General features: G+C 43.1%; 1 protein-coding gene across 1 annotated transcript in view; it reads left to right on the plus strand.

Moving 5' to 3' along the window:
* The window catches only part of aacs (acetoacetyl-CoA synthetase), a 127,902-nt gene that overhangs the window by 95,976 nt on the left and 12,797 nt on the right, over positions 1-19,129 (plus strand). Inside the window, exons 13-15 of the mRNA XM_033043183.1 lie at positions 7,529-7,642; positions 9,755-9,880; positions 18,035-18,104. Of these exons, the coding sequence (XP_032899074.1) occupies positions 7,529-7,642; positions 9,755-9,880; positions 18,035-18,104 (310 nt within the window). The remainder of the gene's footprint in view (positions 1-7,528; positions 7,643-9,754; positions 9,881-18,034; positions 18,105-19,129) is intronic.

The raw sequence follows: 19,129 nt of genomic DNA on the forward strand, positions 1-19,129 counted from the left end.
TAAGAAGTCTTTGTCAGTGCACAAGAGAGCACACTTCTATCAGATTAGGATCATAGTGGTTTAAATTCCACTCTTGAGTTGACTAAGCAATGCAAGTGATGGCAGTGGGATGGCTGCACAGGTGCGAGCACTGTTTTTCAGGTGAAAGCCAAAGCCGATCTGCCGTGGGTAACTGTAGAAGAATCCATGACACTACTGCAACCGCAGCCCAGTATTTTTGTTTCTGTCTCCTGAAGCAAGCTTATATCTCAGCCAATGTCAGCTTGTCCTGGCCATTCACTCACTACATTTGAGATAGCTTGCTGTGTTCATATTACTGGCCAATGTTGCATATAATGAGACAGTGAATACACTTCAGAAGTGTTTGAGTGAAGGCAAATGCAGACCTTGAGGCTGTGAAAGAAGAGGTTATTGCAATTCCTTGACATGTAAAGAACCCTTCGAATGACAACGGACACAGTCTTAGAATGGTTTTGATCTTGCTGGATTTAACTAAATAATGTTGTTTTTGTGCAGTTGGCAAAGGAAGAGTTTGTGTGAAACTCTTCATCTTCCTGGCAATACATAACCAAAATCGAAGATCATTGCTATGTGATTTAATTTACAGAACACTCAGGCTGAATGTGGCCAGAGGAAGCAGCCAAGATTGGGACCCACGGTTGTTCTTGGATTAATCAATAACAAACAATGTTCAATACAGACAAACATAAAACTGTGTCCACTGCTGCCTGCTTTAAAAGGAACTGCAGATGCTGGTTTACAAAAAAAGAAGCAAAGTGCTGGAGTAATGCAGCACATCAGACAGCATGGATAAATATTAATCTTCAACAGCGAAGATGACACAGAATGCTGGAGTAACTCAGCGGTTCAGGCAGCATTTCTGGAGAGCATAGATGGGTGATGTTTCGGGATGGGAACCCTTCTTCAGACTGATTGCGGGGGGGGGGTGGGGACAGAAAGCTGGAAGAGAAGAGGGGCAGTACAAAGCCTGGCTGGCGATAGATTGATACCGGTTTAGTTCAGAGATACAGTGTGGAAACAGGCCCTTTGGCCCACCGAGCACACCTACCAGCGATCACCCTGTACACCAACACTACCCTACGCACAATTTAAATTTTTACTGAAGCCAATTAACTTACAAATCTGCACATCTTTGGAGTGTGGGAAGAAACCGGAGCACCCGGATAAATCCAATGGAGGTCACAGGGAGAACGTACAAACCCCATACAGACAGCACTAATGATCAGGATCGACCCGGGTCTCTGGTGCTATAAGGCAGGGAACTCTATCGCTGCACCACCGTGCTGTGGTGAGGGGAGGTTTGTGTTAGGCAGATGCTGCATGCTTTTGACCGACTTGGTGGGAAGGAAAGGTAGGAATTTAATAGTGGTGTGTGCTGTCATCGTGAGTGTTGCAGAAATCATTCCCTCAATGTAAGTGGGCTTTCGTGTTGCAGAAAAGAGCAATGACAATACAGGGGGGGAAAAAACCTGTGAGCATTTCAACAAAGTCGACGCATCAATTTCCGAAAGAACGAGGGAGGCACAAGAGATTGTCGATGCTTAACTTTAGTATCTCTGCAAATCTTTAGTTCAAGCTGCAACTGCATCGCTTGGGAGGCATGTTACAGGAGTGGTCATTTCCCTCCACATTGTGAAACCGTTTATTTTGAAGGCTTATTAAAATTCACAAAGTCCAACCCATATCTTTGGATTTTTTTTGCTCCATAACAGAGCAGCTTAATATAAATATTAATGTTAAGGGTAGCAAAACCAAGCCAGAAGCAGTACTTTTGAACTGAGAAACAAGGTTCCAAGCTTCAGACTGTAGAGATACAGCGTGGAAACAGGCCCTTTGCCCCACCGAGTCCACGCCGACCAGTGATCACCCCGTACACTAGCACTATCCTACACACAATTTACAATTTTACCAAAATCAATTAACCTACCAACCTGTATGTTTTTGGTGTGTGGGAGGAAAGCGGAGCACCCATCATAGGGTCACAGGAAGAAGGTACAAACTCCGTTCAGGCAGCACCCGCAGTCAGTATCGAACCCGTGTCTCTGCGGCTGTAAGGCAGCAACACTACCGCTGCGCTATTGTGCAGCCCCTAGTTTTATACCTTGGTGATTAACTTTATATGGCGGTGCAGAGAAAATAATTTAAAATCAAATTTAGCTCGTGCTTTGTTGCAAGAACTGAGAGCGTTCATTTAACATTCCAGCTGAGACATTAGGTCAACTGCAATGGTAGAACCCGAGACTTGATTTTTGTCAATGAAAGGAGTGAAAGATTTTTGTGTCATTGAAGCTGGGGTGGAAGGTTAATTCCCTCTGCGGCAGGCAATCCAATCTGCTAGGATATATGGGACGGGCTTTGTGAATGTTAACAAGGCTGCAAAATGGACTGCTGCGCTGTGGAGAAAATCTCCGCTCCTGTAACATGTTTGCCCTGTCATGGAGTTGAGCCCTGAACTGAAGATCTGCCGAGACACTAAAGTCCACTTAATCTTGTCGTCAAAAATAGGGATATGTTGAAGAATGGGAAAACGGAGGGGTGAAGGATTTGAATTGAACAAAATAGGATCTTTTATCGGTTACAAGGGGCTTACTTAACAGCTCAGACAGCTACGTTTCTCAAAGCCACAAGATGAATCAACTGGTACATGGCGAAATCTCCTAAAAAACTCATTTCATTTTCTGCTGTTAGCTTTAATCACCTTCTGTCATGGCTGATCTCCACCTCTTGGTAATAGGTTGGTCCCTATAAATTCAGAGCAGTAAATTACATTGCTAAATCTTTTTTCAGGCCTAAATGATTTATGATATTACGTGACAATGTTCTATAATTAAATGAATGCAAAGCAGCTAGTAGTACTGGGGGATTGCTTTATGTGATTTTTTTTGAGGCAAATTAAATTAATCATATAGGCCATTTGGACAGTGTTACTTGAATTGCTGTTCAGAGGCAAGACCCTTCTAGAAAAAGTTAGATAGTGAAGTCCTTTCTGGAGTAATTAATGGCATTTTCAATACACGGATAAATAATGGGTTTCATGGCGTTTTTCCATTCCTTTTTATAATTTGTATTAATCATTGTTGCAATGATTTAGTTCCTGCGGAGCAATAATTGTTTCCGCGGGGGCCACGAGATCATTACATAAACCATCACTGCAGGACTCTTTCTCCATATTAGGAAATGGATGTAGAATCAATATTGGAAATTGAATGGAAGGCGGGGACGGGGAGCGGGGAAGAGGATGGAAATTTATTTCCCTTCCTTATTCAGGTTTGTGAAACGTAATTCACCTGATGGTGTATTTTGAAGGCCAGAGGCACTTTGGTCGTGTTTCAATCATTTTCATGTGCTTTGAAATTATACCGATTTTTACATAAGCCATTTGGCTTGTGCTGTCCAGGATGCTACTGGGGAACCAACAAGGTTAATTAAGTCAATTTTGCCGAGGGGAAATAATAGGTCTGCTTCTGAAAAGTGCTAGTCGGACTTCTTGAGGCGCGACATTGACCATAAAAAGAGTGTCGTTAAGCTGGAAAGAGTGCGGAGATGATTCACAAGGATGTTGCCAGAACTCGAGGGCTTGAGCTATAGGGAGAGGTTTACTATTGTCATATGTACTGAGGTGCAGGAAAAAAGCTTTGTTTTGTATGCTATCCAAAGGTTTAAATGGACCATACATAAATGCAATCAAGTCAAACTCAAGTATGGGGTGGGAGATTGCAACCTTCACGTGGTCCGCCCTGTTTCAACTAATGCAGTCAACCCGGCGTGCACAATCAAATAAGATCAAATAGAACATGTTGTCCTACAACTTTAGGCTGTGTACACCATACGCAAGAAGAGGAAACTCAAGTACAATGGATAGAGCAAAGGGGGAAGATACAAAGTCAGAACATCGTTCTCAGAATTGAAGCGCATCAATTTGATGGGGAGAGATTGGACAAACTAGGACTTTATTCCTTGGCGTGCAAGAAACAGAGGGATGATTTTATAGAGGTGCAAAAAAGCATGATGGGAATGAATAGGGTGAATGCACAGAGTTTATTACCCAAGGCAGGCGAATCAAGAATCAGAAGACATGGGTTTAAGATGAGAGGGGAAAGATTTAATTGGAATCTGAGGGGCAACATTTTCACTCGGAGGGTGTTGGGTATATGGAGCGAGCTGCCAGGGAAGGTAGTTGAGGCAGTTACTATAACAACGTTAAAGAAACATTAAAGAAAGGTACGTGGATAGGAGAGGTTTTCAAGGGTTATGGGCCCAATGCTGGCAAATGGGACCAGCATAGATGGGCACAATGGTCAGCTTGGAGGAGTTGGTCTAATAGGCCTGTTTCAGTTCTGCATGACTGCGATTGTCTCAACCTGGGGTAACAATGCGCAGACAAAATGATACTCCATGGAACTAAGCTGATGAAAAGCCCCTCAGTCCCATTTCTAACACAATGTAAATTGTATTCTATTAAAATTGATGCACTTTCTGTCAATGCAAATGTTTGAATGGCTGCGTCGCTTTGAAAAAGAATAGGTTGGCGAAACCAAACCGTATCTTATTTATTTGCTTAAGTTTTTCTCGTGATGGGTAGCAGAGCATTTGATGTTTTTCTTGCTGGTGATGGATAGTCCAGTGGATCCTTTGATTATAACATCCTTCCATCTTCCTCCCTTCAATGAGAAGATTTAAAAGGATGAAGGATGTACAGGCTAAATTGTAATGTGCTCTTATATTTACGTCTTCAGCTGAATATAGTGGGAGTGAACAGATTTTGATTGTTAATAAATATAAAGCCTAGTTCTCAAAAGGTACACAAATATACAAAACCCAAACGGCTGATCATTGGTGCTGCGGTAGAGTTGCTGCCTTACAGCTCCAGACACCCAGGGTCCAATCCTGACTACAGGTGCTGTCTGTATGGAGTTTGTACGTTCTCCCTGTGACCATGTGGCCTTTCTCCAGGTGCTCCAGTTTCCTCGCACATTCTGAAGGCCTGCAGGTTTGTAGGTAAATTGGCTTCTATAAATTCTCCCAAGTGTGTATGATAGAACTGGTGTAAGGTGATTGTTGCTGGCGCGGACTCGGTGGGCCGAAGGGCCTGTTTCCACACTGTATCTCTATAGTAATTATGCACAGCCCACATGTTTGGGCAAGTCAATTCCGCAAATCATTGGTGGCATCCAGCTGTCATATCTTCTCTTCTTAATTTTGAGTTTGGAGATATATTGCAGTTTGCATTGAGGGTGATGACTATAGTTTAGCTGTTTTCAATAAAGTGCAAATTCTATTGCGCTCACACTGAGTCTCGAGATGGATTTTTTCTTGTAACCTTCCCACAGAGTCTATCAGTAACTCTTGTGAAGTGTGTGGAAGGGAATGAAGATGCTTGTGGCACAGAGGCTGCAGTTGGGGGCCGCTGTGTGGTGCCATTGCACTCGATGTTCTCTTTGTTCATCGACAGTCCCGCAAATGCTCGCAGTTGTACGGGTGATTTAATGAAACGCTCAAGGGCAGTGGTATTGATTACCAAGATAAAATTAAATTTTCTTTTTATAGCCCTGCACATACCTAATATTGTCAGAGACATTTTGGGGAAGGCACGTTGATTTCTATCTGTACCACATCCATACCTTGTTTTGTTTTTGCTACTTCCTGAATTTCTCCCTTCATTTGTTCTTTTCCTGGAGTTATACAGCAGGGAAACAGGCCCTTCAGCCCAACTTGTCCATGCCGACCAAGATGCCCCATCTACACGATTCTCACCTGCCTGCGTTAGGCCTGTATGCTTCTAAACCTTTCCTATCCATGTACCTGTCCAAATGTTGTGATGGTACCTGCCTCAACTACATCCTCTGGCAGCTCATTCCATATATGCTTCTCAGGTTCCCATTAAGACTTTCCCTTCTCATCTTAAAACTATGTCTTGTGGTTCTTTATTTCCCTATTCCGGGTAAACAAATTCTGTGATTTTATCCTATCTATTTCCCTCATGATTATATACATCGCCATAGCATCACCCTCATCTTCCTGCGCTCCAAGGAATAACATCCTAGCCTGCTCAATCTCCCTATAGCTCAGGCCCTTGAGTCCTGGCAAACCTTCCCTGCCTCTTTTCCAGCTGAACACCATCTTTCCTATAACATGGTGACCAAAACTGAACACAATTTTCCAAATGTGGCCTCACCAGTGTCTTGTACAACTGTAACATGACCTCTCAACTTCTATACTCACTACTCTGGCTGAAAAGGGCCAATGTGCCCAAAGCCTTCTTGACCACCCTATCTACCTGTGATGCCACTTTCAAGGAACTATGTGCGTGCACTCCTAGATCCCTCTGCTCCATGACAGGACCTTGCCATTCACTGCCTTGGTTTGACTTCCCAAAAAGCAACAACTCACACATATCTGTGTTGGAACTCAATCAACCGTTCTTTAGTCCACCTGCCCAACTGATCAAGATATGATTCTTTAGATCAGTGGATCAGGGGTCAGATATAATATTGGAGCACATCCTTAACCTTTATATGTAATCCTTGTATATATTAGAATTTGTGGGAAAGTTACCCTTGGACGAGCCAAGCACTGCTGTTTGTTCATAAACACTAAACACATTTCTAATCAGGGGCTCCATTCTTAATTTGTTTTCATTTTTCCCTCATCAGACTTTTTAAATTGGCAATGCTGTGATCCGTTAGACTAATGCCAAGTCAATGCAACTAACTATGAGAGAGACCTTTATAGCAATTAGTGATTCTTAGCAGTAAGTATGTTTAGAAGTGGTTGAAATAAAATCTATTCCGAAAAGATTCTTTCAAAATTTCAGTTCAGTTGTTTGCATTTCATCTGAACAGTTTTTATGAGTTGAGTAGCCGGATGCAATATGCATGCTATGACTAGCTAGAGTCTTGCATCTCATGTGCATCAAGTACATCTGTGTATAGGTGGTCCAGTGGAAAATTGATTACCTTTCTTTGTAGATCTCACATGCAGCATTTTTATAATGAACAATATTTATGGCCACATCCCAAAAAGATATTAAGATTTGATATATTTTCAATACTTGATTCCAAATACATATGCATGCAGAATGGACAAGAAGATGCAATTGAGATGTATTACTTAGTTGCTATCTTAAGGAAAGTAGTATGAATGTTTACATCTGTTTAGAGTTTATTTTAGACTTTAGAGATACAGTGCAGAAACAGGCCCTATTTTGGCACACCGAGTTCACGCTGACCAGTGATCACCCTGGACACTGGCACTACCCTACACACTGGGGACAATTTATAATTTTATTGAAGCCAATTCACCTACAAACCTGTACGTCTTTGGAGTGTGGAAGGAAACTGGAGCACCCGGAGGTCACAGGGAGAATGTACAAACTCCGTACAGACAGCACCAGTAGTCAGGATTGAAACTGAGTGGCTGACACTGTAAGGCAGCAACTCTACCGCTGTGCAGCCCATCAGGGAGTCCATGTTGAAAATGGTAAATGTTTTTGTTCTATTTCCTGCAGGTGGCACAGACATCATTTCATGTTTCATGGGCCAGAACTTCACCATTCCTGTCTACAGAGGAGAGATACAAGCAAGGAACCTGGGAATGGCTGTGGAAATCTGGAATGAAAAAAGTCAGCACAATTTCACATCTCTTCTTAATAATCTGTTTGGATTTTATAAAGGATGATTTTAAACTTATGATCTGCTCGTTCATCACGTTTATCCATATGTTCATACACATAATGAAATTGTTCTTCCATTTATGTTTCTGTACCAGAGATGTTCATCTCTTCACTCTCATTCCATATCTCCACTTTGTTTTCCAAATGATCAAGCACTTTCCACCTATCCGCCATTCTCATGAATTCCACCCCCCACACCCTGTGTCCAGCACCTCCATTGATTGGATTGTAAATCCCCAACCTGATCTATAAAATCCTCATGACATTATCCCTTTCCCCGTTTATCTTGTGTTCCTCACAGTCTTGCATTCCTCCCTTTTCCTCACCAGCCTCCAGCGCACCATCTCTTCTTCTGGTCATCCTTGGTCGTGAAGCAATCACCACCCCTAACTTCCCTTCTCCGTGGAGTTCCTCCTCCAGAACCTAATGCCTTTTGTCCTTCCTGCTTCTTCCCCAAATCATATCTCCCATCAGTCACGAACCAGGCCAATCCAGAAATGGTAGGAAGATGATAAACATACCTTTAGGGCCAAGTTTTGCTTTGCAAAACAAACCTTGTGTTGAACATTGCTTCCTAACTTGATACTTGAACCATCAATGCAACAACAATGCCACTCCAAACTCCAGTATATTTAACACACACCCTGCACAGAAGCACTTCATGATTATGCCAAATCTGTACCTTCCGCCTCACAAACCACTCCATCCAACTTCTTGGGGTGAGTTTGCAGATTCTACATTGAATGGAATTCCACCCAATGCGACTGTTTCCCATTGTTAAAACCCTTCTCTTCCACTCCCAGTTCAAGCTGTTACTTCTCTCTCTCTTTGAATCAGTGTTAGCAACCCTTGCTTCCTCTGGGCCATTTCTTGTTGGTGTTCTCCTCATCTCCTCGTCTCCACTCCCCTCTGAGTCACCTCGTTGTTGTTCTTTCAGCCTCTCAAATTTATGGAGAAACCTGAACTTGGGAGGGAATTCATTGTCTTCCTGCCATTTCTGGAATATCGAGCATGATGATCCTATTTAGTGCCTAATTGGAGAACCTTCAAAACTGTTGCCCATCATAATTTTACTGATAATTGTTGGGCAAATATTGAATATCTTTTCTTCTTTTGAAACTCCAATCTTCTGTTCTGTTCAGATAAGAAAAAACTAGGGCTGGAGCAGCACAGTGGCGCAGCTGGTAGAGCTGCTGCCTCACCTCGTCAGAGATCTGGGTTCAATTCTGGCCCCGGATGCTAGTTCTGTGGAGTTTGCAAGTTCTGGAGGAAAACCACGTGTGGTTTTCCTCCAGGTGCTCTGGTTTCTGCCCACAGCCCAAAGATGTGTCGGACTGTAGGTTAATTGGCCTCTATAAATTGCCCCAAGCATATATGGAGTGGTTGAAAAAGTGCGACAGAAGCAGTGTGAACGGGTGATTGATGGTTGGTGTGGACTCGGTGGGCTGAAGGGCCTGTTTCCATGCTGTGTCTTTCAATCAATCAATCAATCAATTCAATCAGAACTTTAATGCTTTTGTTCTATCTTTTATACTTCAAATTAACTTAATTGTATTTATGTATGGTATTAATCGACCTGTTTGGGTGCAAAAGAAAGCTTTTAGCTGTACCTTAGTACACGTGACAATAATAAACCTAAACCGTGACAAAAAATTAAATTAATTATAATGCAATGTAGCTTTTAAGTAATAAGGTGTACATGATTGCCACAATGCTAATTAATTGTTCTTGTGGAGAAGTTAATGATCATTTGCAAACAGTATGAAACAATCCATAAAGAAGATAGACTACAAAATGCTGGAGTAACTCAGCGGGACAGGCAGCGTCTGTGGAGAGAAGGAATGGATGACATTTCAGGTCGAGACCCTTCTTCAGACACGACACATCACCCATTCCTTCTCTCTAGAGCTGCTGCCTGTACCGCTGAGTTACTCCAGCAATTTGTGCCTATCTTCGGTTTAAACCAACATCTGCAGCTCCTGTCTACACAACCTATAAAGGAGGTTTCATCAAAGCAATAACATTTGTGGGAACATTGATATTGTTTTGTTTCTACTCTAGGACAAGTTCTGTGGGGTGAAAGTGGAGAGCTGGTGTGCACCAAACCACTTCCTTGTCAACCAACATGCTTCTGGAACGATGAGCGTGGCAGCAAATATCACAAGGCGTACTTTGCTAAATTTGCAGGTATGAGCTGAACGGTTTAACACTGCTTATCTTTCACTGTGAACAACTGTGATCCCAGGAATGAGGAGGTTAACATATGATGAGCGTTTGACGGCACTGGGCCTCTACTCGCTGGAGTTTAGAAGAATGAGGGGGGACCTCAGAATAGTGTAGACGTACAGAATAGTGAAAGGCTTGGATAGAGTGGATGTGGAGTGGATGTTTCCACTAGTGGGAGAGTCTAGGACTAGAGGTCATAGCCTCAGAATTAAAGGATGCTCTTTTCAATACAATACAATACAATACTGTTTATTTGACATGAGGTTCAAACGAAATTTGGTTTCTGCAGTCATACAAGAAAAGAACCAAGACACACACCAACACAATTTACACAAACATCCATCACAGTGAATTTCCTCCTCACTGTGATGGAAGGCAAAGTCTTGTCTCTCCCCTGCTTTCCATTCCTCTCCCGAAGTCAAAGTCAAAGCCCCCGGCGGGCGCTAGCAAGTCCCACGGCGACTTAAAGCCACGGCGGGCGATGTAAGGCCCTGCCCCGGGTCTTGATGTTGGAGCCCCTGGCGGGCGCTAGCACGTCCGCGGACATTTAAAGCCGCGCCGGGCGATGTAAGGCCCCGCTCCAGGTCACTTTCAACTCCGCAATTCGAGCGGGAGAAGTCGCCGTTGCCGGTGCCCCGCAAAGCGGTCTCACACCGGGGACCCGCGAGCTCCCGGTGTCACCATCCACTGGAGTCGGGTCGCAACAGCGTGCCACCACAGCTCTCCACGCTCCGAAGCTGGCCAGCTCTACGATGGTAGGTCCGCAGCTCCGCAGGCTCCGTGACTTGAGCTGTCGTTCCTGTTAGAGGCCGCTCCACGGTGCTAGGCCCCAACGGCAACGGAGACCCGACAGGGAAAGGTCGGGTCCCCGTACAGGGAAGAGATCTAAAAGTTTCCCCCACCCACCCCCCCGCCCCCCACACATACACAGTTAAAAACCCACCACAAACTATACACTCTACAGGACAATAAAATAAAAAAAGACAGACGGACTGCAGAGGCCGCTGCAACGTCGGTCGCGCCGCCAACCCTTTTTGGAAGGGAGGAGGAATTTCTTTGGTCAGAGGGTGGTGAATCTGTGGAATTCTTTGCCACAGAACGCTGTGGAGGCCAAGTCAGTGGATATATTTAAGGCAGAGATAGATAGATTCTTGATTAGTACGGATATCAGAAGTTTTGGGGAGAAGGCAGGAGAATGGGGTGAGGAAGGAGGGAGAGATAGATCAGCCATGGTTGAATGGTGGAGTGGACTTCATGGGCCGAATGACCCAATTCTGCTCCTATCACTTATCTTCATCTTCTTGCCTATGGCATGCACAGCCTAAAGTTGTAGGACAACTTGTTCTATTTGATCTTATTTGATTGTGCACGCCGGGTTGATTGCATTCGTCGAAACAGGGCGGACCACGTGAAGGTCGCAATCTGCCACCCCCATATCACATGATCTTATGCTGGTGTGCTCTGAGCTTTTGCAACTCATGGCTGGAGGTTCACTGGGCTTCTTGGTGCCTTAAAATCAATGTGGGATTATGGTTTGGAGGCTCCTTGACATTTGAACAATTGTTCACGATGTTGCAAATGTACTAAATGGAAATATATCCACCTGCCCCATGCCAACTTCTGATGTGTAGCAGGACTGAGATGGAACAACAATTTAAAACAAGATCTCGTTTGTTTGTGCCGAGAGCATGTTGTGCTCTGTGAGAGTGCTTATATTCTAACTGGAGAACTGAGGCATTTCAGCAGACAAGATCAATTTACTCAGCACTGAATAAACATGAACATCAGCAGGTTCTCCGAAAAATGCTGGGCAAATGATCCGGAAACTGTGCAGGGAGTGAAGGATAGTTATATATAAGTTCTGTGCATAAAGTCAATTCCAGTCACTTGTGGCAGAATGATCGCCTACATATTAGATGGGTAGACCATCCAATCATCTTCTGGTCATTCTGCTATAATATCAGCCGGATACTGTAATTTGGCTGATTATAGTATTGTCACAATAAGTAGCCTTGCCTTGCAGAGGAAGATAAAATGCCCAAATATTTTTCCTCAGCTTCTTGTGATTTTTTTTTTCTGGGGCCACTGCCTTGTTCTTATTCAAAGGCAGTCTCTCAGGGTTGAAAATAATTTGCTTCCATGACATTCCCTGCGTTGTGGAGTGATTGATTGAAAGATGCAGCATAGAAACAGGACCTTCAGCCCACCCCAGTCCACGCCAACCATCCATCACCAGTTCACATCAGTTCTGGGTTACTCCACTTTCGTATCCACTCCTCGCACAGTAGGGTCATATTCCAGAGGCTAGTTAACCCACATGTCTTTGGGATAGAGGAGGAGACCATGGGTCACAGAGAGAACGTGCAAACTCCACACAAGTAGCACCCAAGGTGAGGATCGAACCCTGGTCGCTGGCGCAGCAGTCACTGCTGCTTTGTAGTTCTACCAGCTGTGCCACTGTGTCACCTAAAGAGCCTCACATGCCACCGCAGGTAGATGTTAGCAGGATTATGGCATTATGCTTCCACTGTATTTGGCCTACTTGTGCTCCTCGAATAAAGACTCAAAGAGCTTAGACTTTCCAGGTGCATGAAACAGGAATTCCACGCAGTTGCTGAGGATGTTGCACTAATTTGAAGGATGATTTGAGGCTGCCCTTAAAGCATTTTTCTCTGTTCTTCCGGAAATTGCTTGCTGTAAGTTTGTGACCTTGCCTCTGCCATCTGGAGTGTGGAAAGCGTTGCAAGGAACTTTAGAGACATTTTATTCGTCACTTGACTCCTTCCTATATGTCATAGGAAGATTTACCATCATTCACCCTCTCATGGAGTTGCTATGCCATTCTGCCTTAACAAGAGGTATATCGGGCATCCATTTCAATGTGCCACTGTTACAAATAAAGTGCGTGGAGCATCACTGACCATTGAACGCAGGCTTCTTTTATCTTGGGATTCGGTCAAATGAGAGGGGAAGATATTTCTCAATGTTGCCCATCCCAATCCATTGCCCATAGTGTTATGGATTCATACAGCAAGGACACAAGCCCTTCAGCCCAACTCGTCCATGCTCCACCTACACGTCCCAATTGCCCCTTGTTTGGCCCATGTCTCTCAAAAACTTTCCTATCCATATACCTGTCTGAATAGCTCTTGAATGTTGTTATTGCATCTGCTTCAACTACCTCCTCTGACAGCTCAATAATCCTCACCATCATTCTATGTTCTAAATGACAATATAATTGCTTGATCAATCACAGATCTCCAGAGGAGACTGGGATGGTGTATAGCTGTGTCATTGCACTAACCCTTCTTTGGGTTTTTTTTGTATATTTATTTATTTAGGGATCAGGTTGTCCATTTTTGTGTATCGTAATTGCCCCTGCAGTGAGGGGGTGGGGGAGCAGGGAGAACAATTAAGAGTCAACACTATTGGTGGGTCAGGCATCATACTTGGGCCAGGCCAGATAAGAATGGTAGCTGTGCTTCTCTCTCCTCAATCGTCCTCATTTTAATACTTCCGCTTATTTCTTTAAATGCTCTTCACTAGAGTGTTAATCTAGAGGGCGTGAATAACCTTCTCCAGATCCGGGCGGCACGGTGACGCAGCAGAAAAGTTGCTGCCTGACAGCGCCTGAGACCCGGGTTCGATCCTGACTATGGATTTTGTCTGTATGGAGTTTGTACGTTCTCTCCATGACCTGCATGCATTTTCTTAGGGTGCTCCGATTTCCTCCCACACTTCAAAGACATACAGATTTGTAGGTTAATTGGCTTTGGTAAAATTGTAAATTGAGCCTAGTGTGTAGGATTGTGCTAATGTGCAAGGATTGCTGGTCAGTGCAGTTTCTGCGCTGTATCTCTAAAGTAGGCCAACCCACAATTGGGAAGTACCACCAGTGCAAAATCATCCCAAATTCACTCTTAGGATTTGTGAATTGGTAGATCACTGGGATCTCCAAGGGTAACATCCCGAGCATTAGATTTTAATCACACTAGGCCCAATATTGATAGGTGGCCATCTTGTCTACAGCTACAGCTGCCAACATTATACATAGGGCCCAGTCTTTTGATATCTCTAAATGGCTCTAATTTGGTTTTGATCATCCCTTGCAAGATATTTTTTTTCTTGTAGCTGATCCCAGAATCATCTGTAATATCAAAGCCATTGCTTTATCATGTCCTTGCACCAAATCTGTTTTGGCGCAATCTCTGGTGATCCTATTGACTGCAGTCTCCCTGCTGAGTTGCTGAGTTTTGCCCATGATGACAATACTTTATTTGCAAAATGAGTGCAATCCTGCTTGGTCCAATTCTACCAGAATGAAACAGCCACTTATTACCATGCCTGTAATGGTGCAATCAATTAGAAGAGTTATTAGAATTACAAGTGCTTAGGATTTATTGAGCATGTCTGATGGTACTTTGGTTAAACAAGAATTCAGTCCACACTGTTGATTATAAAGCATATCAAATGCCAGATGAATAATTATAAATTTAATACACACTCACTCCAAAATTGCTCACACGGCCGCACACACGCGCACGTGCTCTCACGCACACACACACACACTAATATTAATATATATATAATATTTAGAATGCATGTGTCGTGCTATATCTGTATTGCAAATATAATATTGTAATATAATATTGTAATATAATTGATGTTGTTATGTGCTAGTCTTTAAAAAAAACCCTCAATTACAATAAGCCTCTCCATTTTCATTAACAAATAAGTTAAGCCACGTAAGCCTCAACCAATGGAAAGACCGCCTATTGAGTGCAAGTGTTATTTGTCATGTACGTAATTGCTGCTCTGCACCAGTACAATATGGGCACCATTTTCACGTGAAACATCATATTGAGTACATGATCCAAATCATGAACTAAATAATGAAACCGCGATGAAAAAATTAGCAACTGCCAATTCTTGAGCATTAACGTCTTGGATAGCCTTTCCTGGGCCCTGCACATAGATACAATGATAATGAAGGCATGCCAGTGCATCTGATTCCTTAGACATTTAAAGAGGTTATGTCTCGGAATAATCTTAACAAGCCTTTACAGGTGTTCTGTTTTTTTTCCCCAATATTTTTATTAGAAGCAATGTACAATCGTATTAATCATGGCATATAACGTAATACATTTCGTGTACAACTTCTTGTTTTAAATTTAACAATAGAAAAATAATAGACGCAAGAAAAGAAGAAAAAAGAAGAGATTAAGGAAAGTAGTGATGTGTAGGCCCCAGAAGTTAACAATTAGTAGTTTGTGGATAGATGGAGAGAAAGAGCCCATAGAGATGTAGCAAAAAAGAGAAGACCAGAAAGGAACAGCAAAAAAAAAGGGGGAGGAGAAAAAAAAAAACAGAACAGAAAAGAAAAGGAATATACCTACTTCATATCTTTCCACACCCCTCACCCAGTTCTGAAACGGTTAATTTCCAGAGTTATGTTGCACCACAGGTATACTGTTAAAAGTATCCTGACTGGTAGCATCATGGTCTGATATGGCAACTCCAACACACAGGAATGCAAGAGGATGCAGGGAGTGTGGACTCAGCCTGGTCTATCACGGGTTCATCCCTCCCCTCCATTACCCAGGGGTTACGGGGAGAAGGCAGGAGAATGGGGTGGAGAGGGAAAGATAGACCAGCCATGATTGAGCAGCGGAGTAGACTTGATGGGCCGAATTCCGCTCCTATCGCTTATGAAAAGCATCTGCATGACGTGCTACCTCAAGGTGCCATCTAGAATCCCCACCATCGGAGCCATGCTCTCTTCTCTCTTTCCTTCAACCCAACACCACCAGGCTCAGGAACACCTACTTTTCACCAACTATCGACTAAACAACATAACTCTAATCCTACCTCAACAATAGAACGCCATGGGCCATCTCTTCCCCTGTTATGGACCTGATATTGAAGTTGTAGCAAAAGATTGGATAAAATTATAGAATTTGCCAGAGGAGGTAGTTGAGGAAAGTACTATCACAACATTTAAATCGCATTTAGACAGGTACATGGATAGGACAGGTTGAGAGGGACATGGGCGAAATGCTGGCAGGTGGGACTAGCGTGGGCATTCTATGTCATTCTATGATCTACTTCCTAGATGTTAAGTTTTCACTGATTCACGGATTCCAACAAATTATGCATATTAATATTGAAAAGAATTGGGGAATTACGAACAGCAACCTCCTGTTTCCACATTTCACTTTGCAATTACACACTCCCAAAGTTACTGTCTGATTTCCTCTCTATTGCAGTGATCATTGACAGTCTCGCTGTCGTTACTCATTGCAACTTCCAAACACATAAATAAAGCTTGAGAATGGCTTATTTTGTCATTTGCAACAATCTATCTTCACTAAATAATGTTTAAACATCCCTGATAGGAAACAGACAACACAGAATAAATCTTAGACATTTTTGGCAAATATAAATCTTAAATCGCATGTGAATATTTTACTGGTGATATAATCCAATATCCTTTAAAATTAAATATTATATGATTGCCCTTTAAAAAAAAAAGAAACCAGATGCAGACTGTTAGTTTTCTTTCTTTAATTGGTTTGAAGAGGAACAGTGACGTTGTGTAACTTCTTCTTCGAGTCCGAGTAACTGAATGCACAATATATTCTTTTGCAATCAAAATGAATATGAGGATAATGTTCTGATGTAATTAATTTGCAAAGAACATTGAACGGTACAGCACAGGAACAGGCCCTTTGGCCCACAATGTCTGTGCCAACCAAGTGTCAATGTAATCTAATCTCACCTGTCTGTTAATGGTCTATATCCCTCTATTCCATGCCCGTTTACATGTCTGTCTAAATGCCTCTTTGCTATCGTATCTGCTTCTAGCTTGTGAGGCAGGTCCTCCCCTGCACAGAACCATGCTGGCTGTCCTTAATAAGGGTATGCTTTTGTAAATGTGTTAGTAACTCAGTGGGACAGGCAACATCTCTGGAAAGAAGGAATAAGTGGCATTTTGGGCCGAGACCCTTCTTCCGACTCTCCTCTTATCACTGATGTAAGACTCGCCAGCCTATCCCTTCCCAGATTATCCCTGTTGGGCTTCTTAAACTATTCTTCAGCCTTCTGGTTCCTCGCCCATGGTAAAAGAAGACACAGAGATTTCGGTCAATCTCCTCCCTTGCTTCCTTCAGTATCCTGGGATAGATCCCAGCTCCTGGGAACTTTTTCACCTCATGTTTTTCCAAGACATGCAACACTTTTTCCTTCTTAATATCGACATGCCCTAGAATGTAAATATACCTTTCTCTAATCTCACCATCTTCTATGTCCTCCCTGATGAGTACCAAATCTAAGGACTTATCAAGGACCTTGCCCAGACATATATTTCCTCTTTTGTCCTCGAACAGACATTACCCTCTCAAGCTGCCCTCTTGCTTCTAATAAATGTATGAAATGTCTTCAAATTCGCCTGAATCCGACTTACCTAGGTCATTTCAAGGCTCTTTTTGGTCCCTTAATTCCTTGTCTAAGTTTTTTCCTGCTTTCGTACACTCCTGAAGGGCCTTGCCTGACTTCAGCTTCCTAAACCTGCTTCCTCATTCTTTTTGACTAAGCTTACAATATCTCTTGTCATACAAGGTGTCTGAATCTGGCCACCCTTGTCTTTCTTCCTCGTGGGAACTTGCTGATTCTGAATTCTGAACAACTTGCCTTTAAAAGCTTCCTATGTGTCAGATGCAGATTTGCCATCCTAATCTCCTTGCTCCAGATCTTGTCTAATACAGTTGTGGTTAGCCTTTCTCCAATTTAGTGCTTTCATCCGAGGACTAGTCTAATCTTTATCTGTAAAGATATTACAACTTAAGCAATTATGATCATGGCTCCCAAAATGTCCCCTCCCACCCCTTGAAATGGTGATCACTTCACCACCCATATACCCTGGTTTAATATCGCCCCCTTCCCCAGTTGAGTCATCGACTTGTTTCAAGAAATGCTTCTGGATGCACCTAACACATCCTGCCCCATCCAAGGTACTAAGGAAGTCCCAGTCAATATTCAACAATCGCAATAAATGTTTGTACGAGAAGTGCATCGACTGCTTTAGCTGTGTTAACTATTATTCATGTTCAAACCTAGGTGTGTGGGCTCAAGGTGACTACGCGAAAATAAACCCCAAAACTGGAGGGATCGTGATGCTGGGCAGAAGGTAGGTTTGGGAAATTAAAACTGTTCTTCCTCTCTGAGCGTGTATTTACCGTGGTGCCACACATTTAAACACATGATATCAAGGTGTGTCTACATTGGGGAAAGCTTCAATAACATTTTCATCAAGCTTTCACCAGGTGATTGGTGTTAACGGAACAGGCAGCAACTGCGGGATCATTGGTAACCGAGGGGTGAGGCGTAGAGGTGGCAGGTGGAAGGTTGTCTATGGCTGCAGAAGACAGATCAAATAGATAGTTGGGCAGTGTTGACAGATAGTGGTGCACCGGTCGAGTTGCTGCCTTACAGCACTTGCAGCGCCAGAGACACGGGTTCGAATCCCACTACGGGTGCTGTCTGTGCGGAGTTTGTATGTTCTCCCCGTGACTGCGTGGGTTTTCTCCGAGATCTTCGGTTTTCTCCCACAATTCAATAGACATACAGGTTTGTAGGTTAATTGACTTGGTAGAAGTGTAAATTGCCCCTAGTGTGTGTAGGATAGCGTTAATGTGCGGGGATCGCTGGTCGGTGAGGACTCGGTGGACCAAAGGGTCTGTTTCCGCGCAGTACCTCTCAACTAAACTAAACTAAACTATACAATGTAATCCCAACAAATGCAAGTGGGAAGTCAAATTTGGGTAGGTCATATACATTAAAAGGTAAGGCTCTGAGGAATGTGGATGAACACAGGGATCTTATAGTTCAAGTCCATTGTTCTCTGAATGTGGCAACATGTGTAGATAGGGTCGTGAACACTATTTGTGGCATGCTACCATCATAGAGCAGGGTGGTATGCACAGTTGGAATGCTATTTTACAACTTTACAAAATACTAGTTAGACTGCCCTTAGAATATTGTGCACAGTTCTGAGCGCCACGCCATAGGAAGGGTGTGATTGTACTGGAGACAATGTAGAGGAGATTTGCCAAGGTGTTTCCAGGATTGGAAGAGTTTAGATATTAATTTAGTTTAGAGATAAAGCATGGAAAAAGGCCCTTCGGCCCATCAAGTCCAAACCGACCATTCATC

Source organism: Amblyraja radiata, chromosome 25, assembly GCF_010909765.2.
Source record: "Amblyraja radiata isolate CabotCenter1 chromosome 25, sAmbRad1.1.pri, whole genome shotgun sequence".
NCBI lineage: Eukaryota > Metazoa > Chordata > Chondrichthyes > Rajiformes > Rajidae > Amblyraja > Amblyraja radiata.